This window comes from Tamandua tetradactyla, chromosome 20, assembly GCF_023851605.1.
Source record: "Tamandua tetradactyla isolate mTamTet1 chromosome 20, mTamTet1.pri, whole genome shotgun sequence".
NCBI classification, from domain to species: Eukaryota; Metazoa; Chordata; class Mammalia; order Pilosa; family Myrmecophagidae; genus Tamandua; species Tamandua tetradactyla.
Window position 1 is genome coordinate 23,248,625 of NC_135346.1, and position 12,824 is coordinate 23,261,448.

Genomic DNA, 12,824 nt, shown 5'->3' on the forward strand with positions numbered 1-12,824 from the left:
ACCAAGTTTCAAGCCACCCAAAGGCAACATAGTTGAGGAAATGTGGAGGTGAGTTCAAACCTGGGTCTCTCAGATTATAAAGGTTATCCCCCTTCCCCACTTCTCTAGATATGCATGAAATCTTTGCTCTAATCTGCTGTCCTTTCATTATGTGAGCACTTCATTGAGGCTGGAGGAAATTTCATCAGCCTCTAATCCCTAACCTACCTAGGTCTTCATGTTTGAGGGACTATTCCATATTCTTCTTAGTGAGCCCTCCAGTTACAACCATTGATGGTTCCTTGATTGATTGGACACAGAGTGATGGACGCACCGTTCTTTTTCCCTTTGACTGACTCTTTTTTTTTATTAATGGAAAGAAAAAAAAAAAGAAATTAACACAGCATTTAGAAATCATACCATTCTACATATGCACTCAGTAATTCTTAACATCATCACATAGATGCATGATCATCGTTTCTTAGTACATTTGCATCCCTTTGACTGACTCTTATTCACTGCTTCTGTTACATTCGTTTCTCCCAACTCAGGCTGTCATTCAGATCATACTTCTAATGGTGTTTTGTCAAGACTCTTCTTGTTTCATGAGGACAAGATTGAGAGGGACAGTCTCAATTGGGGAGGGACATCCTTCTCTGTGCTCCGTTCGCCCACTGCCTGGCCTTTGATTTATACATTCCCCTCACCAAAGCAGAGAAAGAGATTTATTCTTGAAGATGGCAGAGGAAAGGCTTAGTGGGATTGCATGGATCTCTATTTTTAAAAGTTTTCTAAAGCCTTCAGCCATTTCTGAAGGTCTGACAGTCTCATGAAAGTGGCAAAGGACAGAGAAGATGATTTTTTTTTCCCCTTTGCTGCCAGTCACCTTTGGCCTTTTGCTGTTAGAATACCAATGGTTGAGAGGCAGGAGGAGGCAGTCACTGGTAACCAGGATCCCTGTGGGATCGGAGCCATCAAGTGGCTGCCAGGTCTCCATCGGTCAGTGGTTTATAAATAGAACATTTCCCCTCTTAAACCTGAGAGGATGGAAGGCATTAATGGGCATCTCAGCCTGGCCTCCTGTGCACTGGCCCACGAGGTGGTCAGCTGAGTGCACCTTCTCCAACTTTCATCCCACCTGCCAGCTCTGGGCTGAAAGAAGACAGCTTGCTCCCTTCCTCACTGGTGTTGCTTCCAACTCCCTGCCTACATGCTGACCCCTCCCTGCACCCCTGCTACACCTTTTTCGTTCTTCTCTCCCCTCCCTTCTATGCCTTGGCAATTTTCTGTGGCATCCACTTTCATCTTCTCAGCCACTGTCAGACAAGGTGGCATAATTCTAGCTCGACTTGGGTGCTGACTTTCTCTGCCTTCCTTTTCATTATGAGATGTGTGCTCACCACAGCTGCTGTGACCTGCATTGAGCTCGAAATATATTTAGTTGAGCAGTAAAGCCCTAGCTTGAGGATAACCCTTGCTGAGAGCCTACAGTTGGAGAGGGAGGAAGGAGGAAAAACCTTTTTTTTTTCCCCTCAAAGATTTTATTATTTGGGTTCCTAGACTTTTTTTAAAAATCTTTTCAAAGAGGTCCTGCTTCCCCACTGTACCCCACCCTTGCAAGGGTGTGACTGGTGGGTGGTCCTTCTTGGACTTGCTTGGGCAAATAGAAGCCTTTGGCTTGTCCTAAAAGACACTTAACTAATCCATCCTCTCTCTCAGCCAGCTTTAAAGTGACAGATGCAACCGATGCATGACTTTGGGCAGCCTACTATCCCCTTTCTTCAGTGGTGTGGCCTTTGTACCAGCAGCAATTTTGGCTGGTGCCACGCAGCAATGAGCAGATTCCTGGCTGCATCTTTAATGACTAAAACCCAGTGCAAGGGGTTGTTAAGGCAGAGACTTAAAAATTTCCTCCACTGCCACCAAGTGTGGGCCCTCACCAAGTGAATAATATCAATGATTGTAGCTAATATTTATTGAGCATGTACTCTATGCTGGGCAATGTGGACCAAGGTATTAATAATGGTGATGGTAAGAATAGTTTGATCTAGATATATTTTAAAATTAGAGCTGAGAGGACTGGTTGATGGATTAGGTATGTGTCGAGTGTGAGAGAAGCCAAGGCATTGAAGATGACTATGTCGGAATAGGACATTTTGCTGGTAGAACATGGGACCACCATCTTGTCTTTTCATCCTGGTGGCTTTCAAATGTTAGTCATTTTATATCACCTCCATGATGTTTTGCAATACATATATCACCTACTTTTACTTACAGTTTTTCTTTAAATCAACTCATCCATTTTACCTAAATTTATTTACAAAGGAAATATATCATGCTGTGCATGATTATCCAGTAGATATTAATACTCATTAGCATAAGTGTATAAATATTTAAAATGTTTGTTTGTGAATCACATGGAATCAGTTCATATGCCACCCGTAGAATAAGCATTACATATTGAGATACACAGCATTTGTACATCTTTGTTTTGATGGGAAATGTGGTCTAGCAACTGGCAATTAGCTAACAGCCAAGAATCATTTCTGTTTGCCTTTGGTGTTAATAATTTTAATTTCTTGGTATATTGTACAGTATCTTTCCAAGTGTGGTTCTCACGCTTACTGAAGCATAATTTCTAGGATGGACCCAGAATCTGCATTATAACAAGCACAGTCCTGTTTCTCTTATCCACTAGAATTGAGAACTCTGCTACTGGAGTGGAAAGGCCAGAATCCAGAGAATTTGATCCCCAGTCCTGGGCTCTTGCTGACTAGTCACTGACTCTCAACAGAAGAGTCCAGTGTAGAGGAGGACAAGCTCTGAGAAGGAATTAGGATCCTGGTTTCACCACTCACTAACTATGTGACCCTGTGACCTTAGAGAGTTCCTTACCCTGCCTCTGCCTGGGTTTTTTTTATCTACGAAGTGGGATGGTGATGATGATCATCATAAACAGAGGATGCATTAAGTGCTTAGCCCAGAGCAACATATTCTGTGCTCAGCAAATGTTAGCTGCTGTTATCATCACCATTGTTGTTATCACTTAATATTGTAGCCTGATTTTTCACCATAAAATCCTAACAGAAATGTTAGGAGAATTGAGTAAACTGTAAGGTGTTACTGCTCTTTGCAATCATTAGTGCGAGAACACAAGAAGTTATCAGTAAGAAGAGTAACAATATTTACCCCCATGGGATTATTGTAAGGATAGCTTGAACTTGAATATGAAAAGCATTTCATAAACTAGAAAATTCAAATCAGATATTAGGGTGTAGTAACAAAATATTGGTAATCACTGTATAATTGAATATCAAATAAGCTGTATGTTTCATTTCACCCTCACAACACTTAGGTGGTATTCTCACTATGCAGGTGAGAAAGAAGAGTTGCAGAGAGGTGAAGCATCTCGCCTAAGGTCGTATCTGGCCAGAGGTTACCAAGCCAAGATTCTAACCCAGGTCTATCTAGCTTTAGGCTCATTGTTCTCTTCCCACTACATACAACTTCTGCTTGTTTAACTTAGTTAATATTAAAGTTAGTCCACCTTCCAGGAATGCATACCAGCCAGGAAGCAGAGTAGAGGGTATAGTAGACAATGGAGCAGGCTGGGACTGGGGAAAGGGTATGAGTCCCTCTGTTTCTCCCTTTAAGAGTGTGGAGCCAGTTAGAACTCTAATCTCCAACTGGATTTTGTACTTAATTCATTGTGAGTGTTTTTCTCGGTTTTTAATGGTACTGAAATTGATTAAATTCAGAATGAGCAAGGCAGGCCAGACTCTAAAGACCAAATCATATTGGGAAATTGATTAAATTTCTATGGTGAGAACATGTCCCTGGAGCTACCCATGAAATGGTGTCCTGCTCGCAGCAACTCCAGGTAATCTCTTATATCCGTCCACATTAAAAATGAGGCGGCAGCTTCCTTTACCTCTCGTTTATCTCTTTATGAGAATATCTAGTACATCTAGCGATTTCCATTCCTTGCACACACAAAAATTAAAAGTTGTTTTAATCAAAGAAAAAGTAAATGTTTATTGGAGGGAAAAAATGGAGAGTAGGAAAAACCTGTTGAATACCAGCTTTAGGAAAGTGGTAATCCTTTCTAATACAGGTTGGGACAAATTCATTATATCAGCTCCAGTCCTTTGGGAATGGATTTGTCCCTTCTAGTCAAAATTGATGATTTGGCCACTTCTTGCATTTCATGGATTGGTAAGAATGAAAAATGTGGGTTTTTGAGTACTGAGGATTGAACAAGAGCAGGTCAGTGATTTCCAGAAAAGGGGCCCCTGGTCCTGATGAGTCAGGTCTATTGGGTAGCACAAAGCTTTAGGGAAGATGGCACACTGTGGTTATGTGCTCCTATTTTCTAGGGCTTCCTTGACCCTCAGGCCTGTCTGCATATATAGATATCCTAGTTAGTGTGATGTGAAAGACTCCCCTCCCCCTCCCCTGTCAACTCCAGATTCATGATAATGCCTTGACAGTCCAGCAAAATATTTCTAAAAGTATCTTCTCTATTTCAGTCTTGGCTTGTACAGCTTTTGTTTTCCTTTCTTTCAGACTCATGCTTGGGATTGTACTGTTAGGTGGTAATACCTCTTTGTATTGATACAGGAAGGAAGGAAGTGGTTAGATCAGGCTATTCATTTCTTTATTTAACCTTTATATCCTCCCCAAAGATGAGAACACTGAGGACCAGAAAGCTTAAGTAACTCATCTACTCTCATAGGCTTATATCAGTTGGAATTTGAAAGGCCACTCAAATTCCAGAAAGGCCATTCTGGTTATACCACCCTAACCCTTGGCAACTCTTTCCACCATTCAGTCATGAATTTATCTATCCATGCATCCAAAACTAAAAAAAAAAATCTTACCCCCACCCCAAGCACACATTTCTACTTCATTCCCAGCACATCATAGACAGCAAGAGACAGAGATTTAAGTGAGTAAAATAAGTAAAGAAATTCATGGGCTATGGCCCTTATGAGTGCATATTCTGGTTTGGTCAATGAATATTTTTCACAGAAGCATACATTTAATTGTGAATTTGTCTTTGTGGTACATAGGCTGAAGGAGAAATGCAGGGTACTATATCAGAGTATGTGATGGGGGCATGGACCTAAGAGGAGATGTCAGGGGAGGCTTTCCAGGGGAAGTGACCATGGAGGGGAGAACAGAGAATTTGGAGTTATTTGGACCAAGGAGCTTCCAGCCTGTGAGCAGGCTGGAGAAAAAGCATGGTGAATTGGACACTCTGCAAGAAAGCTGGTGTGATTGAGGGTGCTGAGAGCTGGGGGAGAGTGTGTTACAAGAAGACATTGGAGAGTCAGTTGGGACAGACCAGGCAGGGTTTTGTGGGCCATGTTAAGGACTTGGGTTATCCTGCTGAGAGCAGTGGGGTGCATTTGGGGTGTTTTAAACAGGTATCTGATGTGGTCAGGATCACGCAGCTATAATGTGGAAGACAGACTGGAGGGGCGAGAAGACCAATTAGGAGGTTTTCCCAGTCATCCTGGCAACAGGTGATGGAGGGCTGGGCCACACTGGTAGGGCAAAGATGGAGAAAACTAGACGTAATTGAGACATAGTAGGTGATAAAATTGAGGGTCTTGGTGATAATTTGGATAAAGGGGGTATTTTGGTTTGCTAAAGCTGCCAGAATGAATATACCAAAAATGAATCAGCTTTTGTAAATGGGATTTATTAAGCTACAGGTTTAAGTTCTAAGGACTTAAAAAGGTCCAAACAAAGGCATCCAGAAAAAGATCTCTTGGCTCTGAAAAAGGCCAATATCTGTCACGTGGAAAGCATGTAGCTGGATTTGAGATCCTTGTTCTGGGTTTGTTGCCTCCAGCTTCTGATTCCAGTGGCTTTCTCTCCAAGCACCTGCAGGCCCTCACTTAGCTTCTCCGGGGTAAAACTCAGGGTCTCATCGTTTATCTTAGTACCTCCCAGGGCCAGAGATTTATTATCTTCAAGCATTTGTGCCCTGGTTTCACATGGCTTCTTTAGCCTCTCTGTTGGCACTCCCAACATCTCCAAATGTCAGCTCTGAGCTTTCTCCAAATTGTTTCTCCCTTTAAAGGATTCCAGCAAACTAAGACCCACCTTGAATGGGCAGGGCCACACCTCCATGGAAATAATCTAATCAAAAGGACACACCCACACTTGGGTGTATCCTATCTCCATAAGACAATCAAATCAAAAGGTTCTGCCCTAAACTTGGGTCTGCCCCTGCAAGATTGGATTAAGATTAAAAGAACATGACTTTTCTGGGATACCTAACAGTTTCACACCAGCATTGAGGGGAAGGGTCAAGGGAGAGAGAGGGAAATTCTAACAATGATGTTTATGATTCTGTTACCGTTCTTAACCTCTTTCCCCCTGGCTTAGCACCTCCTACATGCTTCATTTTTTAAAGGTGGAAAGAGCCAGTTGGGAAAGCATCTCAGGTGAAGTATCTGAAGCTGCAGAGCATGACAGGAACTTTTGGACCACAGGATATGATGCTAAAATTCATATCTGTTTACTTGTCCATCTCCTTCCCTTAGACAAGAAAATAACCTGATTTAGCTTTATAGTATACTGTTTTTTTTTAAGTCTTTTGCAGTAAAACAGTCAGTTTCTGGATTTAACCTGCCCTCTGCCCCGAAATTCATATTCTAAGCACTATAACACAAACCCAAGCAGTCTGCTAGGCATCCTTTTGCCACTTCGATCATGTGTCCTGATATTCTCCAAGTTGACTGAGCTCCAGCCCACTCTCCAGGGTTCTCACATCCTGTACAAAACTTTATGAAAATGGTTGCATGCAACCCTGGCTATTTTTTTTCACTAGAAGGAGAGAAAGAAACAAGGCTTCAAAGTTGAAATGAAAGTTAAAAGGATCACACATTTCTAGCGTGGGTATTTGTTGCAAGCTCTGTGAACATTCATTATATGACAACTGTCTGGGCTGCATTGTGTGTAAACCTGGATGGAGCTGAACTTGAGGCAAAGGAAGGAAGGCAAGCTAGTCCAGACCTTAGTTGCAAGAAGGTAGCTGCTCTGTCTGGGAGCCACTAGTCCCACAACGACTCATCGTAGGTCAAATTAAGGGAATAATACAAGCCTAGTAGATATTTAATGAGAGATTATTTCTGGAGATTATAAGGATACAGAAAATGCAAATAAATTCCTGACCTTTTCTGAGCCTTGGCTCAGTGAAAGAGCTGAATCACCTGCTGGAGGGGATTAAGGGCAGCCGCGTCCATCTGGCAGACTGCTCAGACTTTTTCCGTCATTAGCAAACGCCTCTTGATGGTGATGGTGTTCTAAACCTTTTATTAGGAACTCACTTTTCAGACTACAGAATCTCGGTTAATTTAGGTTAACTGGGCAGAGATCAGAATTTGTTATCTGGTTATGTGTGTCCTGTAGTCCCTGTCACATTAGTGGTACTCAGCGCATATTAACAGTTATTAATTAATAGTAGTCTAGTCATGAGATCAGCAGGAAATCAAGTTGATGAGAGGAGTCAGATCTGTGTGTGTGTTTGTGTGTGTGAGAGAGAGCAGGGCAGGAGGACGGGCAAGTGACAGGGCAGTGGGCAACTTAAAAGTATTTATATCAGTCCAAGTTTATAGATTTAGAGCAATGAGTGCTAAACTGTATTTAAACCCTCCCTGTGGGGGAGCTGTTGTTTGATGTGAATTTCACTTCTCAACAGTTTTGTGTGTTTTCAAAACTAATAATTATCATCAGTATGCAACTTGAATATATCAAAGAACTTACCTTGAGCTTTTAGTATTTAATTTTGCAATCTGTAAATGTTCTGTACATTTGAACATAGGCAACTAATATTTGATAATAAGTGCTGCATTACATGCATTTTTAGAAATGGGAGTCTTGAAATATATTTCAAGAAATGGGGTTTGCTAGTTTAAAACAAGCCAGAGAAACCCTACTGTTGGGAAGAACAAATGAAAAATATTTACTCAGAGGTTGAATGTGGGGGGTTTTACTTTGACATATTCCAATTGTAGTTACTGTAATTTGGTAGAATTTTTATTTTTTCCTGGATATTCTTTTCCACTAGGTATCATTTACCTAGGAAAAAAGATGCAACTTCCCACAGTTCCATGAGAAAAGGTTAAAGGATTGATTGGCCCCTACAGGTGATATCTGACTCTGTCCTTATTTCTCCCACTGTGTGGGCTGATGGCTTTATGAACATGTATCCTCTGGCCTCTGGCAATGTCACCATCCACCAGATTCTTCCCAGTTTTGTAAACCCTTTTTTGATGCTCATGAGTGAGGAAGCAAAATAATATTTGGATCAGGACAGATGTTCCTCAGTGCCTTAAATAAGTTCATCAGTCTCACAGTTTCCCAAAGCATTGTTAAAAGCGATGGTCCTTTCTCTCCCAAACGTCTTTGACTTCAGTCCCTATGAAAGGATTCTTTTAAGCATCTTTCAAAAGAAGAACTAAAAGACTTCAGCTACCCACTGAATCAGTTATAAGCATTTTGGAAACCTCATAATGTACAAAAAGGAATCCCACTCTAATAGTTTTCAGTAGGCATTGTTTAGACTATAAAGGAATGAAAATCCTACGCTGTACATGAAAAGATCCTCAATATCATTAATTATTAGGGGAATACAAATCAAAACCATGAGATACCACTTCACCCCCACTAGAATAGCTATAATAAAAAAGATGGACAGTAACAAATGTAATATGTGTATATGTCATGTGGAAACATCAGAACCCTCATACATTGCCAGTGGGAATATAAAATGGTGTAGCTGCTTTGGAAAATATTTGGAAGTTTCTCAAAAAATTAAGGTAGCGTTGCCTTCAGCATTCTACTCCCATGTATACACCCAACAGAAATAAAAAAACATACATCAGTGCAAAACACATATACATATTTGTTCATAGCAGCATGTTTCATAATAGCAAAAAAAGTATAAACAACCTTAATGTCTATCAACTGATGAAAGGATAAACAAGATGATGGACTATTATTTAGCCATAAGAAGGAATGAAGTACTGATACATGTTACAAAATGGATAAAACTTGAAAACATTATGCTAAGTAGAGAAGCCAGACACAAAAATATGTGTATAGTATGATTCCATTTATATGAAATGCCCAGGATAGGCAAATCCATTGACTCAGAAAACAGATGAGTAATTGCCAGGGGCTTGGGGGAGGGGCTACATGAGAATGACTGACAGTGGGTATGGGGTTTCTTTAGGGGGTGATGAAAATGTTCTAAGATTAGATAGTGGTAATCAATGTATATCTTTGAAAATACACTGAAAACTACTTAGTTGTACACTTTAAATTGGTGAACTTCATGGTATGTAAATTCTATCTTAAAGTTGCCATTTCAAATAATTTCTTTTTTGGATTCTAACAGGTATTTGGCGTGTCTATTTTAGCTAGTTTTTAAAGTTAAAAAATGGCTAGGGCATTAATTGAGTTTGGAAGAATGGTTTAGATCTGGCTTGGAGCTTCCAGTTGGAAAGCTTGATGCTTCACAATTTGCACAGGGTGAATACTTGATCCATATTGGAAAAAGCAAGCGGTTGAGTTAATGGGCCCCTTACAACTTTTAAGAGAGTGACAAGACTAGTTTACATAACAGATGGTCTCCAGGGAGAAAAACATTGTTCTGCTACTTTTCTGATATTACCTACTGTCCTAGAGGCAGACTATGTTTATAGTAGGTACCACTAAGCATTAAGTATGCATATAAGTATAAAAGGAAGTTGGGAAATTAGCGTTCCTTTTTAGTTTGATTTTGGGATTTCTCAGTGATATTTTTTAAAAAGGATTTTTGTTTGCAGTTAATTTACTGTATAAACTAAGAACTGAAGAAATGTTCAGTTTGGATTAGATCAAGTTGTACTCAGTTCTAGTATTTTACAAGTTGATCTCTTGCCCTGGGATGAGAAAAATCATTTATAAATACTCACCTTCCTACTTTCCACCACTCCCTTCTCTGGTCAGAACATAAGGCTGCAACATGTCATGGCCTAATGTCCCGAGGAGGTCAAAAAATGAACCCATTCTTAAAAATTACAACACACGCCCTATACTGCATAACCACAGTGTGGGGATGAGTTGGGTGGATTTCCAGCCTAGTTGCCAGGTTTAAAACTGGTCCTGTGCTGTGGAAAAACTTGCTGCTGTTGGCTATTTAATTTCTGAGTGGCATTCATGAGTTTTGGCACAGATTAAAAACAAAAGGCAGAGATCTCAAACTCTGTCACCACCTGGTGATTTGCTCCCTGGTGGGAGAGGGCAGTGTGTGCCTCTAATGCCTTAGTGTTTCTTCCTCAGGTAGCTTGTTTGTTCTTATTTTCTTCTGGGGACATTTTTCCTTTTTGAATCGCCTGAGCAGGATTATACCTTTCTCTTTAATTCAGGGTCACACTTCAGGCAGTTTGGTGGTAACTCAGAGTATGGGCTCTGGAATTAGCCTCCCGGGTGTTAGCTGTATGATTTTGATCAAGAGATTTAGCCTTGCTAAATCTCAGTTTCTTCATCGGTGATATGGGACTAAAGACAGTGTCAGCCTGGAGGATTTGAGGATTAAATGAGATAATCCATTTTAAATACCCAAAATTTATAGAGCACTTAATTTGTACTCTTTGAAGAAAACTAGCAAGCAGCTAGTCCTACAGCTCCTGCTAAAACAATATAAAGTATGCCTAATTACTCTTTCAGCAAGCGGCTGACCACTCTGTTCTAAAATTTCTTAAGCTATAAAATGGGGATAACATCATGGAGTTACTGTGAGCATTAAAATGAGATAATACAGGTAAAGCACTGAGAATTGTCCCTCGCATATAGTAAGCTCTCGGTCATTGCAGCTCTTTTTAACCATTCCTATACCTACAAGAATTAAAAGAACACACGGTCAATGCATGGCATCGATTCATCCAGGGTTGGCCAAGCCTTGTCTTGTGGTTGATTTGCATAACTCGCATCTTGACTGTCCTTCTCTTGCTCTTTCAGCTGCACAGTTGGACAGCATTGGATTCAGCATAATCAGGAAATGCATCCACGCTGTGGAAACCAGAGGTAAAGTAGTTCAACAGATGGCATTGTTCTCAGCGAAGGTCACGCATCTGGTGAGGCGTCAGACCTGCTGCCTGATGTTTCCCGATTTTAAGTGACTCGTTAACTCCCCAAGTGCCATAGTCAGTATGTTTTCTTGAGTTGTGGTACCCTGAAGCAGAACTGTTCAACCTATTTTGTGTTACCAACCTCTTGCTCATTAAGTCTATGAACTTTCTTAGCAGAATGTTTTAAATGCATACAAATAAAATACATAGGATTACCAAGGAAATCAGTTATTAAAATTTAATTACCAAAGTAGTAAACAAAATGTTATATAGTAATATAAGTGTTCAAACATTAAGTAGCTACAAGATAGAGTGGTGAATCTAAGAACTAGCATATCTTGAATATAGTAATATTTCTAAGATACCTGTAAAAATTGTAACATTTTTTGAAAATATCTGTGGTTTCTGACCAATGTTGACCATTCTGCTAATACTGCCATGATTTATTGGCTACATCTATAATGGAAGAAAATGTTTAATTTCACTTATAGGTTAGTGAAAATAAAGATGTGATCGTTTCCCTGTCCAAACTCCCAGACTCCCTGAATTCTTTTCAGTGGACCTCTTGGGGTCTGTCAGCCCAGTTTAAGAACCTCTGCTCTCTGCTGACCATGTGGGTAGTGAGAAGGACCAAGAAGAAGTTCCTGATTTCCTGCAGTGATGCAGCAGTCAGTGCTGTGTGCTGATCTCTCCCAGTTCTGCAGGAGCAGGCTCTGAGATCAGGGAAGACGGTTCTCCATCTCCTCCTTCGAGAGGGCCGCAAAGGGAATCCCTGTTCCCGCAGTTTGGAGCTTCGGGTGCACAGGCCTATTATATTCCAAACAAAAGCAATAACCCTCTTTCCACTGGATTTGATTTGTACCATTGTGAAAGACATGAATCGCGTTTATTCTACAAACTCTCGACCCATCCATACTTTTTATTTGTGTGAAAATTGTCTTTTAAAACAGGATCCATAACTCTTACCAGTTGAGAGAAGTAAACTTATTTTAAAGACTATGAGGCATTGCCCAGAGAGGAAGGAAAAACAAAACTAACATCGTTAGATGCTACTCCAAAGTATCCAGTCAAAGGGTATCTTTCCTATGGGGTTATTTTAATATGTGGAAGCATTTTTTAAATGATTGCTATTTCTGATATGCCTTTCTTCAACAAAGAGTTACGGCAATTTACAAAAATGTTTTTTAAAAAGAGCAAGAAAAATATAAAGAAATAGATGAGATTTCTGGGAATTGATCTTGAGAAAATAAAGATAGAGGCTGAGATTGAGCCATAAGAGAGTTTACACAATGGTGTCGCTAAGGTACAAAATCAGAAACTGGTCAAGGGTATCAGAAATTGGTTAAATCAACAGTGTTACTTCCATCAGTTAAAACAAAAACTATGAGTCACTAAAAATGCAATGGAAATACATTGATTGTCATGGCAAGATTTTCATTATATTTTTTAATTGAATAATACAAGTTACAAAACAGCCTGCCCAGTGTGAGTGAGAATGTCTATACTGTGTTTTCAGTGATTCTCACTGCTGTTTCTTAACTCTCTTCCTTTGATTTATCTATTTGCCTTAAGTTTAGTTTCTAATTTTTTGGCATATATTATTAAGGTAATTTTTCAACCTAAGTTTTAATTTGTTCTTCACTTCTAAAACAATAATGTAAAATAAGGTGTGCAGGGTTAAAAAACATAGATGCATAAAAATATGGAGCCCAAAGT

At 40.0% G+C, this 12,824-nt stretch overlaps 1 protein-coding gene across 5 annotated transcripts in view; it reads left to right on the top strand.

The window, feature by feature from the left end:
* Nucleotides 1-12,824, top strand: part of ARHGAP26 (Rho GTPase activating protein 26) — a 466,078-nt gene that overhangs the window by 274,122 nt on the left and 179,132 nt on the right. For all 5 annotated transcript variants that reach the window (XM_077137292.1, XM_077137293.1, XM_077137295.1 and 2 more), the window contains exon 13: nucleotides 10,999-11,064. In XM_077137292.1, the coding sequence (XP_076993407.1) occupies nucleotides 10,999-11,064 (66 nt within the window). The remainder of the gene's footprint in view (nucleotides 1-10,998; nucleotides 11,065-12,824) is intronic.